Genomic DNA, 21,340 nt, shown 5'->3' on the forward strand with positions numbered 1-21,340 from the left:
GGCCTCTTGGAAGAGCTATGATTTTAGGAGGGCTTTGAAGGTGAGGGAGTGATGGTCTGTCGGATAGGAAGGGGAGGAGGTTCCAGGCCAGAGGGAAGACACGGGCAAGAGGTCAGCAGCGGGATAGTAAATGAGATGGAAGTACAGAGGATTTTTGGAGTAAGAGGAGCAAAGTGTGTGGATTGGGTGGTGGTAGGAGGTCAGTGAGGTAAAGTGTGGGTGGAGGGCCAATTGCGTGCCTTAAAGCCAATGGCAAGGAGTTTCTCTTTGATGCAAACAATTGTTTTAAAATTCTCAAGTGGTGGGCGAGACTATGGAGGGGATCAAGATTGTGTGCCAGTCTGGGGGACAAGCTTTACCACACAGGGAACCAGACTTGATGATTAAGGTTTTAACCCTACCTCTAGCCACTGCAGTGGCCAAACACTCAATACAGGTGTTGTCGCCGTCAAGAACACCAAGTGTGAAATCATCCTAGGGCCCATAATGACTAAAGGATTGGTTTTTCTTTCCTCTCCTTGTGTATATATTTGTTACCTAGAAAAGGCTAGTTTGAGCTTTTGTGTTATAACACTGGGCTGGAAATCAGCCCAAGGTAAAGAGAATATTTCCTTTTCTTTATAACTGTCATCATCATCAGTGGTGTTTACCATTTACTGTGTGCAAGGCACTCCAGTAAGTGTTTGGGAGAGTACTAGACGACAGAGTTAGTAGACATGGTCCCTGTCCACAACAAGCTTGCAGTCTCAACAGGGAGACAGGCATTAATATAAATAAATAATTTATAACATATAACCAGAGAGGAAGCTTATTTAGACAGATTGTTGTATTCCTAATTGAGATTTGCCATGCAGAACTGCACAGGATCCATTAAGTGCTCAGTAAATACCATTAATTGATTGACCTGAGAAATATATAAGGGAAAAGTTACAGATGAGGTAACTGAGGCACAGAGAAATTGAATACCCAAAAGTCACACAGCTGACAAGTGGCGGAGCCGGGATTAGAACGCACGACCTCTGACTCCCAAGTCCGTGTTCTTTCCACTAAGCCATGCTGCTTTCTTGGACTGTGAGCTCCATGTGGGATTGGGACTGTGTCCACCATGATTATCTTTTATCAACCCCAGTGCTTAGAACAGAACATGGCACATAGTAAGCACATAACAAATACCACAATTATTATTCAACCCTGGGCTCCCTATATTTTACTCCAAAGCCAGGAGGAGTGCAGTAGTCATCACACTTGTTGTTGAGGATCTGGGAACAAAAACAAAATCTGTGTGCCTCCCCTCCTCCCACCCCCCATGTCAATATTTTATTTGAGAGCCAGTTAACTGAAGCTAATCGAGAGGAGAGTGAGACAAGCAGACAAAATTGGGTGTGATTCTCTTAGACAAGCAAGCCCTTATTTTGTTCATTTTCCCAACTTCTATTTCTATTATCCAAAGTGGTCTCAGTACTGATTTTTTAAGATAAACTTTGTTGATTGTCTTTCTACTATATTGTAGTGTTCAAATTGATTGGGCATTTCCATGATCTAGGAGCCACTTAGAATGGCAAAACAACATATTCTGACTTCTAGGAATTTTCAGTCTATAAGTAGATAAACTGTAGAAATATTATGGTAATATAATACGGGGTTTTACTGTGTCATGAAAGTCCCAGTGTAACCTTGTGGTGCCTTGAGAACCTTTAATATCTCACCTTCTTTTGGTTCAACCTCACTAAAACCAACACACCCCTGAGAGGTTATTCCAGGTAAATCTGGGAAAGCCACCTGGAAGAGATAGTCTAGGAGCTGGATTCTAAGGGAGAGGAGAGATCTGGATTGGCAGAGCAGAGGGGATAGCCTGTTCCAGGTTGTGGGCAGGGAATGTGTCTACTAGCTCCATTATAGTATACCCTCCCAAACACTTAATACAGTACTCTGCACTTAGTAAACAGTCAATAAATATGGTTGATTTTTAGATGTGGGAGTAAAAGGGAGAGGGAAAGAGAGAGGGAGCAGGAAGAGAGAAAGATACTCTTGCCTTGGACCAGAAACCTGGTTGCCTGAATCCAGAATGTGGGTAAGGATTTAATTCTTGGTGAGGGAGGTTAAGTAAGGTGGAGCAAGAGGATGGAGTGATGTAACCTCATACAGGAAATGGCATTTCATCTGGGAGGCATAATGGGAGATTCTGAAGGGAGTAGAGGCAGGCATGTGCAATGGTTAAGCATTGGGGGAGTATTCTAGCTGTAGCGTAATGGATGAATTGAAAGAGAGCAGAGAGTCTTGACTTAAATCGTAAGCCCCAGTTGGGTCAGGGACTGTGTCTGGTCTGAATAATTTATATTTACTCAAGGAGTGCTTGACACATAGTAAAACAATTAACAAATACTGTAAAGGGGGAAAAAAATGGTTGTTCCCTGAGACCATGGTTTCTGTCTTTCTGGAGCAAACCAAGACCTAGGTAAGGCCTGTGGCTGTGGGAGAAAGAGAAGGGAAAATGGCATGGCCTAGTTGAAAGAGCACAGGCCGGGAAGTCAGAAGACCTGGGTTCTAATCCCGGTTTTGCCACTTACCTGCTGTGTGACCTTGGGGAAGTTATTTCACTTCCTGGTGCCTCCGTTTTCTCATCTGTAAAATGGATCTTCAGTATTTGGACTGTGAGCCCAATGCAGATTCTGTCTGACCTGATTAACTTGTATCTACGTCAACACTTAGAAGTGACTTGCCCAAAGTCACACAGCTGACAAGCGACTGAGCGGGGATTTGAATCCATGACCTCTGACTCCCAAGCCCGGGCTCTTTCCACTGAGCCACGCTGCTTAGTAGTGAAGCCTGTGTACTTGTATCCGTCTCCTTGTGTTGTTTTCCTGTCTGTCTCCCCACTTTTAGACTGTGAGCCTGTTGTGGGGCAGGGATTGTTTCTATCTGTTGCCGAATTGTACTCTCCAAGCACTTAGTACAGTGTTCTGCACCCAGTAAGCGCTCAATAAATACAATTAAATGAATGAATGAATGAACAGAGCTTGACATTCATTCATTCAGTCATATTTATTGAACGCTTATTGGGTACAGAACACTGTACTAAGCTCGTGGAATATACAAATCAGCAACAGATAGAGACAATCCCTGCCTAACATCAGGCTCACAGTCGACACATAGTAAGCACTCCAATGCCACTTAAAAAAATTAAAAATTGATCCAAGATGTTGCAGAGGGAAACATGCACAGATGTGGAAATGAACAGGTCATTGTGCAGGTGAAAAATAAGCAAGCCTCACCCAGTAGCCCCAGATTTTCAGATTTGAGACTACCGGCAGTAGGCAGAGAAGGCAATGAGTTTTGAATATGGCAGTGAGGAACAAGAAAGAAGTGTCCGCAGCTCGTCAGTTGCTGCCTCATAGAGGATAGTTTGGATTTTATTTCAGTACCTCTTTCTGGGAACCTCAGAGGTCAAAGCTTCTAAAATGCTGTATAAGTTGTTTGGTTAAACCAGAACTGTTTTGGGCTTTAGAATGTAATGCCTTCTGCTGTCCCAGGCACAGAGGCTGCAAAGAGTAACATACATAAACACACACAGACACTCCCTCCGCTCCCTTTCCTTCCCCACCCCCACACCATTGACTGTCCTGACAGTGAGATTACGTGAGTCTTTGCAACTGTGGCAGATAGTTGCTTGTCAAAAATGGGATTTGAAACTAAACCCAGAACAGTTCTTTTGAGCGTTAGATTCCACCCCTAGGTACCCGTAGCATGAAGTTGGAGAGAGATCATAATTCTTCAAGCAATGTCTGGGGAGGAAACCATGGACTGTGCTTGTTCACAAAGTACTGTTCTTTCGGGTGTGAAGCAGAAAGACAGAGAGAAAAGAGGAAACCTCATTTTTTCTGTGTAAGCTTGTAAATGTGAAGTGTGGATATTTTTTCTGTGTTCCGTAAATTGCTTTGCACCAGCAGGAGACCCACACACATTACTAATACAGAGGTGAAAGAGGCTTACCGTGAATTTGCTTGGGAAGGATTTCCTTTTGATTATTGAGCATTCTTTGAGTCTTTCTGACCCCTGCATGCTTCAGTCCTTTTGTTTAGGTCCCTTCACTTCTTACCTATTAATACAGATTCAGATAATGAGCACTTGGTGGGAAGAAAAGGCGAAAGGTATTCAAAACTCAGGCAGCCAAGTCGTGCGTGTCACAGTTAGATGCTCTCTTACAGGGCCAAAGCCGCTCTGCCAGCAAACATGTTCTGTTAAACAATTGCTCACTGAGGCTATTCAGAAAATGGATGTTAGGTGCCTTTGGTAGGAAGCAAATACAAAACTGAAATACTTCTGCTGCAGTGACTCGTAGACAATGGAACTAGGATGGAAATTGGGGCTTGAAAGGGGCTGGGCCTCAAAACCCCCAGAATTATCCACTTATAAAAATCTATTTTGAGGATTAAACTAGTTGGGAGAAGCTATTTAACCCCAACTTGTCCTATCTACAGTAAAAAGGTTTACACTTCAGAGTCTCAAATGGCAGATCACCAGGTTGCCCCCGCCGCCACACCCAAGTGTAAGTATAGGGTTCCTGACCTTCCTCACATTTTCACCAGGCCGAGATTTCAGATCCAGTTTTGAAAAAGATTTGAGATCTGAGATCCAGCAGAATCCTCCCAGCGTGTCCCATCTGCATCTGATGCCAACATCCGAAGGTCTGAGTTGGTCCTTGGCATCTGGAAGTATCAGGGCAGCCCCCAACAGCCCTGCAAACTCCAGACAAAGAGAGGAATGTGGTGATCCATTCACTACTGGGCACGCAGTGATGTGATGACGTCTCATGTACCATCTTATGGAAGAATGACTGAGACCACCCAAATCCAAGGCATTTCTTTGGGGGCACCCTGACCCCCTCTGCCTCCTGCCCCGACCTCACTACTGCAGAGAAGGTTTTGTGTTTCCCTCCCTGGTCCTTCTGGACATACAGGACATAAAGGCACTTAGTACCATATCTGTACCAGATAGGGGCAAAACCAGCTTAAAGCCAGACTGACCAATATAAAACCAGATGACTGGCCACCCTATAGAACGATAAAACCACAATGCTAAAATTAGAACATAGGAATAAATAAACAAATTTTTCTTTTTGGTGTTTCAGAGAGAAAAAATGGCTTCTTATGTCCCCCAGAATACCAGCCAAGTTATATGGTTGGGCCTGTGGATGAGGGTGGAGTGATTGTTAGAGCTTGGAGGCAAAGACTTCCATTAAGGAAGAAATGCACAAAGAAATATGGTACACAGTATTTATGTACATCATTCCCAAATCCAATATATTCACTTTGGTGTAAACCCACATGTGATCTAGGTAATTTGCATCTAAAGCATTCTTTGGCTTCCATGTCCCAAATTTTTTTTAAGTCAAAAGAGCTCTCCCTGAAATAATAATAGAATAATGTGTGTGGACTTTCAATATCTTAAAAATCCAAATACAAAGAAGTGGTTTAATGTGTCATCTGTTTTCCCTGAGGTCTGAGATACCCCAGTTGGACTCTATCTAGAGCTGTGTCAGTGACTCATTTTCTCTTTCCAGGAATTCTAGAAGAGAACCCTGCTCTTCTAATGGATCTTAGATAGGATTTTTTTTTTTGGCCATTTATATTAATGGTAGAATCCCAGGCATGGTCATGGTTCATTTTTCCCCACACTGCATTGGTTTTCAAGTAACATATGGAATGAAATTTTCACGGATTGAAAATGACCTTCATTTTGTATTTCTGCACATATATAGAGTTTTTTCTGTCAGTCATATTTACTTCTGGGATTTCCATTCATTCTTTCAATCGTATTTATTGAGTGCTTACTGTGTGCAGAGCACTGTACTAAGCAACTGGAAAGTACAATTCAGCAACCAGTTAGAGACAATCCCTACCCAATGGGCTCCTCTTCATTGTCTATTTACATGGATACAAATAATATTCCTAATTGAGTTTCCCTTAGTTCATTATGGTCATTTCAGAACAGATCACAGAATACTAGAAAGTAGAATTACGCAAGGGTAACGTTTTTTTTTTCAGTGATTTTTAAACACTTACTATGTGCCAAGCACTCTAGTAAACAGTGAGGTGGACTGGGGTAGATCCAAGCTAATCAAGTTGGACACCATCCACGTCCCACATGAGACTCACAGTCTTAATCCCCATATTTATAGATGAGATAACTGAACCCCAGGGAAGTGAAGTAACTTGCCCAAGGTCATAGGGATTTGAACCCACTTCCTTGTGACTTCCAGGCCCCTGCTGTATCTAGTAGACCATGTTGCTTCTCAAAAGGTTTCCAGTTAAGGAAAGCATTGAGCAGTTTTGAGTCACAGCCCACACAAGTGCCACGAATCAGAAACGGTAGAGAATGGAACTGCTCTCACCTCTTATTGTCACTTGAGTCAGGCAGTGGTGAATTCAGAATACAGTTGGTCTTCCACCTGATAAGCTAATTCAGAATGTTTATTCTGGTCCTGTGCTTCCCTCCTTGTGTGGAACAAATGTTTCGCTGGCCCTCCCTGGGAGGGTTTTGGGAAAGGGGTTTCAAGAACCACCAGGAGTCTTGTCCCTTAAATTTCCTCCTTGTCCCTCTCCTCACACTCCCCCCACTGAGCTCCTTGCTCCAGTTTCCACACTGGCCAGGTGGACAGGAGGTAAATGGAGAGTAGAAGAGCCACTGTTCCAGTGCTTTTGTTCTAAATTCTAAATTTCTTAAGGGATTTTTACAATCAATCAATCACTGGTATTTATTGAGAACTTACTGTGTGCAGAGTACTGTACTAAGCCCTTAGAAGAATATAATCAAGGTGACAAAGACAATCCCTGCCCACAAGAAGCTTAGAGACTAGAGAGGAGCAAGGATTTTTCCCTGTGAGGACTAAGTGCCGGTTGCTCTTCCCGACTGCTCCAGAATTGGTCTCTCTGGTCATTAACGGGTTTGCCTTTTGACCAGTGGGCTATTTTACTGCCCCAGTCTTGGGAGGGCTAGCTCAGCCACCATCATAACCGTGGTATTTGTTAAGCACTTAGTATGTGTCAAACACTGTACTAAGCACTGGGTTAGATACAAGATGATCTGGTCCCACTTGGGGCTCACAGTCTATGTAGGAGGAAGAACAGGTACTGATTTCCCAGTTTGTAGATAAGGGAACTGAGGGAATGAGAAGTTAAGAGACTTGCCCAAGGCAGAGAAGTGGCAGAGCCAGAATTAGAAACCAGGTCCTCTGACTCCCAGAACCATGCTCTTCCCACTAGGCCGTGCTACTTCACTCATGAGAGCAGTGGGAGTAGCTGTTCTTTCTGCTGCTCCTCCTGCAAAAGAAGTGGAAAAGGAGGAGGGTCAGCTGCCAGGGTGACAGAGGGCTCTGACCCACCAGTTTATCCTAAAGTGGGGCTCCAGTGGAACCTATTTAATGGGACCCACCCTAGGCCTTTCATGGGTTGATAAATAATTCAAGACAAGGAATCCATTGAGCAGAGCAGTAGGCTCACTACTCCATAATGAGTTGTTTTCAATTATGGTCTGAAAGACCGTGGAAAATGAAAGAAAAAAAAATTGAAGATTATGTTGCTCTGTATTCCTTATAAGCCATTAGGGGGAAAAATTTGCATTAATTACAATCAGAAAAAGAACCATTTAGGTAAAAAATGGCAACAAGCAAGCCAACACCAAGTTGTAGCAGTGTCTGAGATCATTTACACATATGAGCTAACTTTATTTGTCAGAGAGCTACTAATATGTTTGTGTTTGGAGAGCCTCTTCTGAAAATTCAGTTTCTAAAAAGTCCTGAAGAATATTTACTTCTTTGTAATTCTCTCATATTACCTAGGTAATGTGTCCGGCTTAAATTAATGAGCTAGAAGAAACTTCATGAGGGGCGGGGGGTTAATTGGATGTAAGAAAGAAGGTAAAATGGATTCATCCCTCAAAATATTTTTAAATGGTGTTTATTAAATAAAAGGGGAAATACGGACTTTTCTCGTACAACACTGCAGTTGTATTTCTTACAAACCCTTATGTTTTCCAAAATTCATATTGTCAGTTGTTTTGATACAGGGAGAATGGTTTGAAAACAATGGAATTACTAAATCATTTCTATTATCCAAATGAAATTCAAGAGGACAACTTGGAGTAAATTATTGTACTCTTCTCTCTGACACCTGTCATTTACCAGAGGCCGTTAGCACCTCTTGGGGAACCAATTTACTCTGCTGAAAATCTGTTTCTGTACACCATGAATCTGAAATGCTTGCAGTATTAATTGAAGACTGATAATAGGGTTATCATGCAAGGTGATCTGCTTGAAACAACATTTTTTGCAGAACCCATTACATAACAGATTCACAGCCACTCTGTGCTCTTCCTTGGGGTGGCCTGGCCCCTTGCAAAAGTGAGGGGTGACTCTGAGGTGCCCTTGATAAGAGTACCTTCAGATTCCGGCTTTGGGGTTAGAATCCTCACGGTTTTGCTCAGGAACCCTACGGCAGGAATCCCGCCGAAGGAGGCGCCATTCTCAAGTTTGTCGGCATTTTTGAACCAGCCCTAGTAGCACTTGAAGCAGGCAGATTATTTTGTTCCAGTTCCCTGACTGGGCTTTCTCCTCTGCTCTCCCTGCTCTCTGCTCTGTAACAGGTGTAGAAGATGTGGTCGCAATAATGATCCCTGAGCCGAAGGGGAAGGAGATAGTGAGCCTGCTGGAAAAGAACATCACTGTGATGATGTACATCACCATTGGGACCCGCAACTTGCAAAAATACGTCAGCCGCACCTCCGTCGTCTTTGTCTCCATCTCCTTCATCGTACTGATGATCATATCGCTCGCTTGGCTGGTCTTCTACTACATCCAGAGGTTCCGCTATGCAAATGCTAGGGACAGGAACCAGGTGAGTAGCTCACATCTTGATTCAGCTTTCTCCCACCTTTAACATCTTCCCAGAGCTGACTTGCCAGGTGGGGGATCCTGTGAGTGGGTGGTGTTGTGTGGAATACAGCTTTGGGAGTTTTTTTGTTGTTCCATTTTCTGTTGTTCTTTGTTTTGTGTCTTGATGTGTCCCCTGAAAAAGTTCTGCAAGACAGTGGAAAAGATTGTAACTTCCCCACTCTAAGAATCAGTCTCAATGGGTGAAGGCATGGTGGTGTATGCTGCCATTGATATCTTGGAGATTTTCTGCTCTGTGACCCTAAACTGACCCTGGCCGTCTGGCAATGAATGCTACAGGGCATAGAGAGACCTGGAGAGAGAGTGGGGATGTCTCAGCACAAATAATCACTATGCTTCAAAGACAACTTGAGCATACGTCCTGCTGGAGATAGGACATACCACTCCGCCCTTAATTTTTAATATCTGAGTAATGTTTGCTTAAAGGGCAACAGACAAGAAAAGGGGCACTAGTGCTGTGATTTCCTAGGTACATTTTGCATGTCTGCATTCACGGTAATGGATGAAGTCTCAATCAGTTAAATTTATTGAGCTCTTATTGTGTGTACAGCACTGTACTAAGTGCTTGGGAGAGTACATGACAGTAAAGTTGGAAGGCACATTCCCTCCCACAACAAACTTACAGTCTAGAAACGAGCTTAGACTCATTGTCATCTTCTGAAGGTTTGGGAGGGTGAGGAGGAGGAGAAAGAGAGAGAGAGAGAGAGAGAGAGAGTGTGTGTGTGTGTGTGTGTGTGTGTGTGTGTGTGTGTGTGTTTTGGAGAAGTTGAAAAGGGAGTCAAAGGGTCAGGGGGTGCTACCTAGGAAGCTACTGTAACTTGAAATATACTGCACTTCCTTTCTCTTGGGGAAAAAAAAAACTTGAAGGAGAAAGTGGGAGATGAAAATCAAAGGCTACGTTTTTCAAAACTCCTCTTGGCCAGTTGTAGCAGAACACATTGGGAATGATGTAGGCAGATGAAACTGTTTGGACCAAAGTCAACCACTCCCACGACTTTATGAGGAAGGTGACGGGTGCCCGATTGGAACCCTGCCACCCCGCCGCCCCCCCTCCCCCAACCCTTCAAGGGGGTAGCCTACAGGCATGGGAAGCCCTGGCAGGATTGCTCAGTTTACCGGGGTCAGTCTCCATCTCGCTGGCCAGTAGTGATTTTTGAACAGTTTTGGATTGGGTCACCCAGTAAAGTTAATGAGTGATTCAGGCAAAAGAAACAAACAAGAGCCCCTTTCCTTTCCCATTTTCCCCATCATGCCCGTTCATTCTGCCAGAACAATTTATACTTAGTAGTAACCACATGTTCTCTCTTCACTAGGCGCCGCTTGTTAGCTGTGTGACCTTGGGCCAGTCACTTAACTTCTCTGTGCCTCAGTTACCTCATCTGTAAAATGGGGATTAAGATTGTGAGCCTTACGTGGGACAACCTGATGACCCTGTATCTCCCCCAGTGCTTAGAACAGTGCTCTGCACATAGTAAACACTTAACAAATACCAACATTATTATTATTATTATTAATCCTGGGAGCCCCAGAAATCCTACCCAGAATCTCAAAATGTTGGGAAATGTCCCAGTGCTGAACTTACTTATTGGTTTGGAATCCACTGGGATTCACAATGCCAGAATCACCCAGTTTTTATTCCAGTTGGTGTTTCTTTAGCCTGTAAGCTTGTTGTGGGCAGGGAAAGTGACTTATATTGTATTCTCCCAAGTGCTAAGTACTGTGCTCTGCACCCAATCAGTAGGCTTGACTGATTGATTGCTTCTGAGACTACAATTCTCAGAAACACATGGAGCAAATCAGCCCTAAACTCTCCCCTGAGGTAATGTCTGAACCGTCTGGAATCCTGAAAATGAGAGACTGGTATGGTGCAGTCACAGTGGCCAAACCTCTTTAGGGTCAACCCAGTCCACCATCAACTCTGTTCCCTTTCAACCGCCTCCTCTCCCAAACCCCGCTGGTGGAGGCGAGAGAGATACGACTGGTGTCTGGATCAGAGCGGTGTGGCCTCAGTGATGAAAAATGACCTGGAGAGATGGCGGAGTGAGGTTACCCTCCTCCCCTGTTTCCCCTTGGGGAAGGACACAAGCACACAAATTATAAGAGCTAGGTATAAATGAAGTTTAAATACTCATCTCTTTATTCTCTCCCTTTGCCCTTAAGGCACAGATTGTTTGGTTCTATTAACCTGTTTGTAAATATCAATCAATCAATGGTATTTATTGAGCGCCTACTGTGTTCAGAGCACTGTACTAAGAGCTTGGGGGAATACCCTGCCCACAATGAGCTTAAAGTCAAGAGGAGGAAGCAGGCATTAATATAAATAAGTAAATTACAGATATGTACATCATAAGTGCTGTGGGGCTGAGGGAGGAGTAAATAAAGAGTGCACATTCAAGTGCAAGGGTTGCACGGAAGGGATTGGGAAAAGAGGAAATAAGTGCTTAATCAGCAAAGACCTCTTGGAGAAGTTGCGTTTTTAATAAGCTTTTGAAGGCAGAGAGAGTGATCTTCTGTCAGATATGAAGAGGAAGGATGTTCCAGGCCAGAGGGAGGATGTGGGTGAGAGGTCGGCAGCAAGATAGACAAGATTGAGGTACAGTGAGTAGGCTGGCATTAGAGGAATGAAGTGTGCTGGTTGGGTTCTAGTCAGAAAGCAACGCGGTAAAGTAGGAGCAGACAAGATCTTTGAACGCTTTAAAGCAGATGGTAAGGAGTTTCTGTTTGATGCTCAGCTGGATGGGTGACCACCAGGGTTTTTTGAGACGTGTAGAAAAATGATCTGGGCAGCAGAATGAAGTATGGACAGGAGTGGGAAGAGACAGGAGGCAGGGAGGTCAGCAAGGAGGCTGATGCAGTAATCAAGGCAGGATAAGATAAGTTGGAGAAGCAGCGTGGCTCAGTGGAAAGAGCACGGACTTTGGAGTCAGGGCTCATGAGTTCGAATCCCAGCTCTGCCACTTGTCGGCTGTGTGACTGTGGGCAAGTCACTTAACTTCTCTGTGCCTCAGTTCCCCATCTGTAAAATGGGGATTAAGACTGTGAGCCCCACGTGGGACAACCTGATTCCCCTATGTCTACCCCAGCACTTAGAACAGTGCTCGGCACATAGTAAGCGCTTAACAAATACCAACATTATTAAGATAAGTTCCTGGATTAACATGGAAGTAGTTTGGATGGAGAGGAAAGGGCATATTGGATATCTGGGTTGAATGAGATTCATTCATTCATTCAATAGTATTTATTGAGTGCTTACTATGTGCAGAGCACTGTACTAAGCGCTTGGAATGCACAAATCGGCAACAGATAGAGACAGTCCCTGCCCATTGATGGGCTAACAGTCTAATCGGGGGAGACAGACAAAAACAATAGTAATAAGTAGAATCAAGGGGATGAACGTCTCATTAAAACAATAGCAATGAATAGAATCAAGGTGATGTACATCTCCTTAACAAAATAAATAGGGTAATAAAAATATATACAATTGAGTGGTCGAGCACAGTGTTGAGGGGAGGGGAAGGGAGAGGGGGAGGAGCAGAGGGAAAGGGGGAAAAAGAGGGCTTAGCTGAGGGGAGGTAAAGTGGGGGTAGAGGGGGAGCAGAGGGAAAAGGGGAAGCTCAGTATGGGATATGCTATGTGTATGTCTGTCTACCCTGTTAATAAACTCCTGTGGGAAGGAAATAGTCTCATGGTTTAGCTTAACTTCCCAAATGCTTAGTTCAGGTCATTGGACCTAGTGAGTGCTCAATAAATACTTTTACTACTATTACTCCATAAATAGGTCACAGATATATCTAGGTGATTGGCCACCATCTGCACGCTCTACTTCTCTAACAGTAACCTATTCTCTGTACTTCAGTCTCATCCATCCCGCCACAGACCCCTTGCCCACTGACTCCTTGAATGAGCTCCATGTCTTCCCTCTAGCCTAGAACTCCCTCCCCTCATATCTGACAGTCTGCCACTTTCCCTATCTTCAAATCCCTCTGAAAATCACATTTCATCCAAGAGGGCTTCTCTGACTAAGCCCTTATTCCCTCTATCCTCCGTACCTTCAGCGTCCACTGTGCACTTGGATATGTACCCCTTAAGTACTTTGATACTCACCACAGCACTTAAGGACATATTCTTAGACTCGACTATTTCCCCTCTATGTAATACAGTTTTATTCCTGTCACCCCCTGAAGACTGAAAGGTGCTTGAGGGCAGATATCGCATCCCTCATCTCATGCATGTACTTTCCCATGCATGTGGTTACATTGCGCTGCACACCAGAGGTGTTCAATGAATACCACTGATTGAAGAGGGGGAACTGACACACTCATCTGGATTTATAACATTTAAAAATAGCAAGCCACATATGACCGGTTTCGTACCATTTTAAAGCGGAATATTGAGGCAAGAGTTTATTCGGCTTGAATTACGTGGCTAATTGCCTCAATTCTTCACTTTGCTAAAGTAGACTTATCCAGGTAAGGAGATAATAACAAAGTGGAAACCATCCACATCTTAACTCCATCATAACTCTTTTTATGCTCTATAATCCCTTTGAGAGTTTGTAATATATCTCCCACCCAAGTACTTAAATGCAGCCACCTGTAGAAGCTGTCAGCTCTTTTCTCCTGCAGCAGCATTACAGAGGGTAACTTCTACAGCTGAAAGGAGGAAATTGTAGGTAGCGGTGTGTAATTTCCTCAAGTGGAATCTTGCCAAGATATAACAAGCATAACAGGTTCATTGCTGACATAATAAGCAATTGATGCTGAGTACTTTAAAGGTGCTGACCTATCAGTTTTTAATTCAGCGCATCGTGGAGGAGAATCTGATTTCTTTAAAGTCTTTTCATCATGTGAAAATGACATTTTAAATAAAATCCCTTCTCTTAGCTATTATGGATGAGGTGAATTATTGATCTACCATATTCCCAAGTCTACAGTACGTCTGTATTTGATGTACTTAAACAGGCCCGTTTCATTGCTCTGCATAACATCATTCATGGGATTCGGAGGTCTTTGGGGATTAGGGTGTTCATTTGCCTAGTTTGAGCCTGAGCAGTCCAGTTTTTAACTAGTCTGTCTCCCATCTCTCCCAGCTAGTGTTAGGGTGGTGGCAAGTTGGGGTCAGAAGGAGAAGGCGCTCACCAAAGAGCTGTCTGGGATTTCTGGGGATGCCACTGGAGTCACCCTCTTTGTCAGCTCTCCAAGAGGTTTTCCAACAGGGTTGTTAGAGCAGTTGTTGATCAGCCCTTCAGGCGGATCACACCTGGATTCTCCTGACCAGTAGCATTTCCCTGAGAATGATCCTCACTTTGCCATCCTTTTATACCACCTTCCTTGGCCTTTTCTTCTGCAATCCAACCTGATTACGCTGTATCTACCCCAGCTATTAGAACAGTGCTCTGTACATAGTAAGCACTTCACAAATACCAACATTATTAATCCTGATGAGAAATTTGACCCAAATTGTTAAAAAAAAAAATTCCAGGCCAGGTTCATCATTTCAATCGATGATGTTTATTGAGCAGAGCACTGTATTACATTCCTAGGAGAATACAGTAGAGTACATAGATATAATCCCTGCCCTTACAGAGCTTACATTCTAGTGGAGTAGCTTACCCTCTTCTTGGTGAGTGCTTTGGAGGCAGGAGACGGGCAGGGAAAAGGGATGGCATTCTTCCTATGGCCAAGTGGATAGAGCATGGGCCTGGTAATCAGAAGGACCTGGGTTCTAATCCCAGCTCCGCCACTTGTCTGCTGTGTGACCTTGGGCAAGTTAGTTCACTTCTCAAGGCCTCAGTTCCCTCATCTGTAAAATGGGGATTGACTGTGAGTCCCATGTGGGACATGGACTGTGTCCAACGTGATTAACTTGCTTCTACCCCAGTGCTTAGAACAGTGCTTAATACATAATAAGTGCTTAACAAATACCACCATTGTTATTATTAAACTGAAACTTCCACAGTCAGTTCACCCCCAAATCCTCAAAGATGCATTTCAGGACAAGGGAAGTAACTGGGAGATACTCAAGGAGAGAAGAGGGGAAGAGGAGGGAAAGAGGGGCCTCGTCCCTTCCTTTCCCCATTGATCTCATTGATTAGCCTGGGTCAGTGATGAATTCACCCTCCATGCCTGTCAAGACTGCAGGTAGGACAGGAGGATCACAATTAATACCTAGAAACAGGTACACATTCAGCTGCTCTGCCTTTTCCACTAGAGCCAAAATAAGAAGAGAGATCTTTTCAGGGCCATCCCCTGCCCCACATTCCCCAGGAGTGGCTGGAATTTGAGTTGCAAAGTCCTGATTTCAGGCACGGCTCTCCCGGGATGCTCAGAGTGTTGAGTCGCAGGCCTCTCTCTGCCCAGTCCTGTTCTCCCAAGTCTGGGTCCTCCTCTGACAGAGTCCTGACCTAGAGTTGGTTCTTGGCTAGGGCGGCTTTGACCGAGTCCCACAAGCGTTAGCAGGGCTACTGGGAAAAAAACCGGCCGCCCAAGTCAGGGCAGGCACCCGGTCTCCAGGCAACCAGGCCAAGTTCCCCAGGACAGACCAACACAGAAATAGAGACAACACCTTGCCAGGGACAGAGTCTGTGGTTGTAATTTCAGATGTGGAGGATCAGATAAAGACGAGCCCCTTGCTTTCCATGAACAACACTTCCATTGAAGAGTGGCCCACGGCAGTCAGGCTTGTTGCTTTGGATAGGGGCAGCAAAGTTTATTTCTGGCATCAGATAACTAAATTTCTGAGAATTCATTTCTTTTCCATCCCATATGCCTTTGCCACGGTCTCTCTTAACCTCTTCTTGTATTCTTTTTTATTTTTGTTTTCTCTCAGAGTTTGGGGTTTAGAACCAGGGAGAATTCTCTCCAAATGACAGTCAATGGGAAAAAAAGTGGGGAGGCCCGCAGGGATTCTTGGAGTGAACCAATCAATCAATGGTATTTATTAAGTGCTTACCTTGTGCAAAGCACTGTACTAGGTGCTTGGGAGAGTACAGTACAACAAAGTTAGCAGACGTTCCCTGCCGACAGTGAACTTAAGTAAAGATGCTGCCAGCCTTCCAGGGAAGGAATAGGCAGGCAATGCCTTCTGTGAGTGTGTGAGAAATCCTCAGGAGAGAGAGGGGAGAAACAACAACAAAAGTGTATATGAATATCATTGGACAAAACATTAGCAAATGTCAATTTTTTTTTGTCTCCTGAAGACTAATGAGTAATGTAATTATTTGCTAACTCTTGCTTGGGTTATTGTCTTTCTGGATATTGTGCAGTTATGTGCATTCTAGATTGCTCGTCGATATATCTCTTCTGCTATAGGAATTCCTGCAGTTTGGAATGCAAGCTTGCAAGAGGCCAGAACTGTCTCCTTCACTGTTTTTCTTGGTACAGTGTGCATAGGGGATTTTATTAAAACATTTATAGATTAAGATGAGAAGGATAAGGAAGAAGAGAAGAGAAGGGAGAAGAGAGGGAGAGGAAATAGCCAGGAAAGGAAGAGGGCTGAGGAAGAAGGCTAAAGGGGAAAAGAATGAGGAATGGCTAATGTGAAGAGAGGGTAAAAGAAGACTTGGAGAATTATCCAAGGAAGGAGGAATGGGAGAAAAATGGATGCACCCTAATTGGAAGAGCTTGGTGTCGGGAGGTGGCGGCCCTGAATCCTTGTCTCAGCTCTGTCCCTGGCCATCTTGCGATGCCGGCCAGAGGTTTTTCCTAGCACTTATGCATATTCAGTTATTTATTCCGTTGTTCCATCCTGTCATATTTTGTTCTACTCCCTGACTCTTTTCCTTCCTATTGCTCCCATTATTTATAAATATCTTTATATGTCTGATTCCCTCATGTGATTATAGGTTCCTTGGGGGAAGGGAATGTTTCAGTTCCCTTGAACTTTCCCAAGCACTTAATACTAGTGTGTCATATTCAGAAGTTGCTCAGTAAATACCATTACAGTACTACTCCCATCTTTTGATGATAATAATAATAGTATTAATGGTATTTGTTCAGCAATTACTCTGTGTCCAGCACTATACTAAGTGCTGGGTTATATACAAGATAGGTCTTCCATGGGGCTCATAGTCTAACTAGGAGGGAGAACAGGTTTTAATTCTCCATTTTGCAGATGAGGCAACTGAGACACAGAGATGTTAAGTGACATGCCCCAGGTCATACAGCAGGTAAGTGACAGAGCTGGAATTTGAACCCATGTCTTCTGACTCCCAGGTCTGTGCTCTTACCATTAGGCCCTGCTGCTTATTGCTTATTGATGTCTTTGGGAAGGTCATCATTGGACAGGAGAGATAAATGAGACTTTTTAAAAAATGATCAAGCTCAGATTTCACCCCATGCAGTGAGCATTTCAGTTATATAAGAAATGACAAATATCAAAGTTTCATACTGTCTTTAATCTTGTCCTTCAGTCTTGAAGATTAGGCAGAAAAGACAGGTGTTCTATTAGCAGAAGGAAAAGTTGTAGAGCATGAAAATACTCCTCCCCCAAACATCCCATTTTTGGTGTCTTTTCTAAGAAAGAAAAAAAGCACCCAACTCTCAGGCTTCCCTTTGAGTATGGTGGGAAACGATGCTTGAAAGCTTTTTTTTTTCCGTCTGAGTGCTTCATTTAGCCAGTGTGAAGAAAATTATGTTCCCGAATTGAACTGATGTGAAAATGGCCCCTGCAGTTAGTTCAGTCAATCCTTGGTATTTGATGATGATGGCATTTGTTAAGCACTTACTATGTGCCAAGCACAGTCCTAGGCACTGGTGGGGGGATACAAGGTAATCAGTTTGTCCCACATGGAGCTGTCTTAATCCCCATTTTACAGATGAGGTAACTGAGGCCCAGAGAAGTTGTGACTTTCCCAAAGTCACACAGCTGACAAGTGGTGGAGCCGGGATTTGTTGAGTGCGTACTATATGTACAGCAATATACTAATTGCTTAAAAGGCCAGTCATTGAATTTAGATGTAGTGCTCGGGTCAATATATCAAGACACAGTGCTTGAGGTGTTGCCTTTCAGCAAATGTATTTGATTTTCGCTATTGTGAAGCAGTTAATTTGTCCTGAAAGACCCCTGAAAAATGGCAAGCCAGCACTTCTCTCAGGAGTAGAGTTGGGGATGTTTGAGGAACTGAGCCTTGATCCTTTTCTCCCTCCTACTTAGCCCCATATGGAACCTGATTAGCATGTATCTACCCCAGCGCTTAATATAGTGCCTGGCACATAGTAAATGCTTAACAAATACCATTATAAATATTATTGGAAGCAACATGGCCTAGTGGCAAAAGCACGGGCTTGAGAGTCAGAGGTCATGGGTTCTAATCCCACCTCCCCCACTTGTCTGCTGTGTGACCTTGGGCAAGTCACTTAGCTTCTCTGTGCCTCCGTTACCTCATCTGTAAAATGGGGATTGAGCCTGTGAGCCCCATATGGGACAACCTGATCCCCTTGTCTCTACTCCAGTGCTTAGAACAGTGCTTGGCATGTAGTAAGAGCTTAACAAATACCATAATTATTATTATTAATTATTATTGTTATTGTTGGTTTACTATTACTTGCAGCTACCCCCATATTCTGGGGCTCGGTAATCAGTAAGGAGCCCCAGAATGTGAAGGCAACTGCAAGTAACTGTAAAACACCAACAGTAATAACAATGACAATAATATTAATAATGGCATTTGTTAAGTGTTTACTATGTGCCAAGCACTATACTAAGCGCTGGAGTAGATACAGCCTAATCAGGTTGCATATGGGGCTCGCAGTCTAAGTAGGAGGGAGAAAAGGTATCTGAGGACTGGATGAGAAATTCTGAGTTCTGGGACCAGGAACTGCTAGTTTACTTTCGGGGAGAAAAGGAGAAAGACAGAGCTTCAAAAATACACTGGCTAGGGGGCCTGGTGGTCAGTGGCAGGGAGGTCATGTGAAATGGCGGAGTTGATGTAATAGTTTCAGTGGTACTGAAGCCCTGAAGCTTCGTGGGCAGCGCTGGCCATAACCCGAGAGGAGTTGGATGAAACTAGGAATTTCCCCAGGTTTAATCAGCCTGCTGTGACCCAGCAGGGGAAGGGAGACAGAGATAAAGGAAGAGAGATGGGGGGGCATGTAATATAATTGAGAATAAAAAGGAGTCTTTTTGTTAGTTCTTGAAGGCAAAGATTGTGTCTTTTACTTTTGTTGTATGTTTCCAACTGCTTAGGTCACTTCTCTGCCTAGTAGGCTCAGTAAATGTTGTTGGTGGTGATGAATTGAACACAAACCCATTCTTTAAGTGAGTTTTTCCGCTGCACCCAGCCTATGAGCTGTTGTGTAATCCTGACTCCGCCCTCACAAACCTTCAGATAGGCACAAGCACAACAAGACATTAACTGAGGATGGAAGCTCATACTTTTGCGGTGACTGGCCCACGTTCCCCAGTTGGTCAGCAGCATTGTTGCACACATCCACTGTTCTGAGGACTCTGACAGAGCTGCGACAAAGCTCAACTCTGCCTGCAAGAAGCTCGCATTCTGCTGTGGATTGTGAGGTGGACAAGACCAGATCACGGCCCGCCTAGAAATGCCATGAGTCAGATTCCAGAGAGGCGGGGAAGTCCAAGGAAGGAAGGTCATTCCAACGAAGAAAGGTCTAATCAGATCCGCCTGTCAGCCTCCGGGCAGAGTCAGGCGCCCAAGAGCTGATAGCAAGGCCCAAGAGCTGATAGCAAGGCCGAGTTCTTTCAAAGCGAACAGCACCTTAACGGAAGCTCTGAGCAACAAGTGAATGGCCCTGTGCCTGCCAGGCGACTCACCAAGTCCATGAGGTCCTGGAGTGACATTCAGAACACTGAGGGAGATCCAGGGCCCGTCCCCAGGGCTAGGGAATCCACACCGCTGCCTAGTTCGGGCCTCCGGGGAAGGAGAGAGCCAGTCAGCTTGCTTGCCAGAACACACAGACTCTCGGGTCTCAGAGGATATGCAGCAAGAATTATTTCGGTGTTATGCACCACACACTGCTAAGCGCTGGGTCAGATACAGTAAAATCAGATCAGGCACAGTCCCCGTCCCACAAGGGGCTCACAGTCTAAAGGGGAAGGAAGGAGAGCATTGTAGATGACGAACCTGAGGCAGAGAGAAGTCAAGTGATTTGGCAAAGATCAATCAGTCAGCACTCACTGTGTGCAGAGTAGTGTACTAAGCACTTGGGAGAGTACAGTGTAACCGAATTGGTAGACATGTTCCCTGCCTATAAGGAACTTAGGTCTAGATCTAGGCCATGCCGCTTAACATGGCAAAAACAGAATTTATCTACCTAGCCAAACTCTGTCCTTCCCCTCACTTTCCCCAAACTGTAGACCACAACACCATCCTTCCTGTCTCACAAGCCTGTAAACTTAGCACTAGCCTTGATTCTTCTTTCTCATTCTAAAATCCACCTTTTCCTCTCCATCCAGACTGCTTTCACATTAATCCAAGCACTTATCCTTTTTTGCCCTGATTACTGTATCAGCCTCCTTGCTGACCTCCCGACTCTGCCCCTTGTCAGCTGTGTGACTGTGGGCAAGTGACTTCACTTCTCTGTGCCTCAGTTCCCTCATCTGTAAAATGGGGATGAAGACTGTGAGCCTCACGTGGGACATCCTCATTCCCCTGTATCTACCCCAGCGCTTAGAACAGTGCTCTGCACGTAGTAAGCGATTAACAAATACCAACATTATTCTTGTCTCGCCCCTCTCCGGGCCATAATGTTGCCCAGATCATTTTTCAACAGAAACGTTCAGGCCATGTTTCCCAACTCCTCAAGAAACTCCGGTGGTTGCCCATCCACCTCTGCATCAAACAGAAACTCCTTACCATTGGCTGTAAAGCACTCAATCATCTTGCCCCCTCGTACCTCAACTCACTTCTCTCCTACTACAACCCAGCCCGCACACTTCACTCCTCTAATGCTAACCTTCTCACTGTACCTCGATCCCATCTAGCTCGCCACCAACCCCTCACCCATGTCCTGCCTCTGGCCTGGAACGCCCTCCCTCTTCATATCTGGCAGACAGCTATTCTCCCCCCGACTCCTTCAAAGCTTTAGCGCAGGCACATCTCCTCCAAGAGACCATCCCTGGCTAAGCCCTCTTTTCCTTTACTTCCACTCACTTCTGCATCACCCTGACTTGCTCCCTTTATTCACTCCCCTTCTCTCCCCACAGCACTTATGTACATGTCTGTAACTTATTTATATTGTCTGTCTCCCCCTCTAAACTGTAAACTTGTTGTGGACAGGGAATGTGTGTTATATTGTACTCTCCCAAGCTCTTGGTACAGTGCTCTGCACACAGTAAGTGCTTAATAAATATGATTGATGGAAGAGCATTGTACTAAGCTCTTGAGAGAGTATAATATAACAGAGTTGTTAGACATATTCCCTGCATACA

At 44.4% G+C, this 21,340-nt stretch overlaps 1 protein-coding gene across 9 annotated transcripts in view; it reads left to right on the forward strand.

The window, feature by feature from the left end:
- The window catches only part of RNF150 (ring finger protein 150), a 176,931-nt gene that overhangs the window by 104,915 nt on the left and 50,676 nt on the right, over window positions 1–21,340 (forward strand). For all 9 annotated transcript variants that reach the window (XR_003763285.2, XR_005660604.1, XR_005660605.1 and 6 more), the window contains exon 2: window positions 8,641–8,891. Coding sequence is in view for 1 of the 9 variants with exons in the window: in XM_039913674.1 (XP_039769608.1) it covers window positions 8,641–8,891 (251 nt within the window). In the remaining 8 variants the exon portion in view is untranslated. The remainder of the gene's footprint in view (window positions 1–8,640; window positions 8,892–21,340) is intronic.

Source organism: Ornithorhynchus anatinus, chromosome 12, assembly GCF_004115215.2.
Source record: "Ornithorhynchus anatinus isolate Pmale09 chromosome 12, mOrnAna1.pri.v4, whole genome shotgun sequence".
Lineage (NCBI taxonomy): Eukaryota > Metazoa > Chordata > Mammalia > Monotremata > Ornithorhynchidae > Ornithorhynchus > Ornithorhynchus anatinus.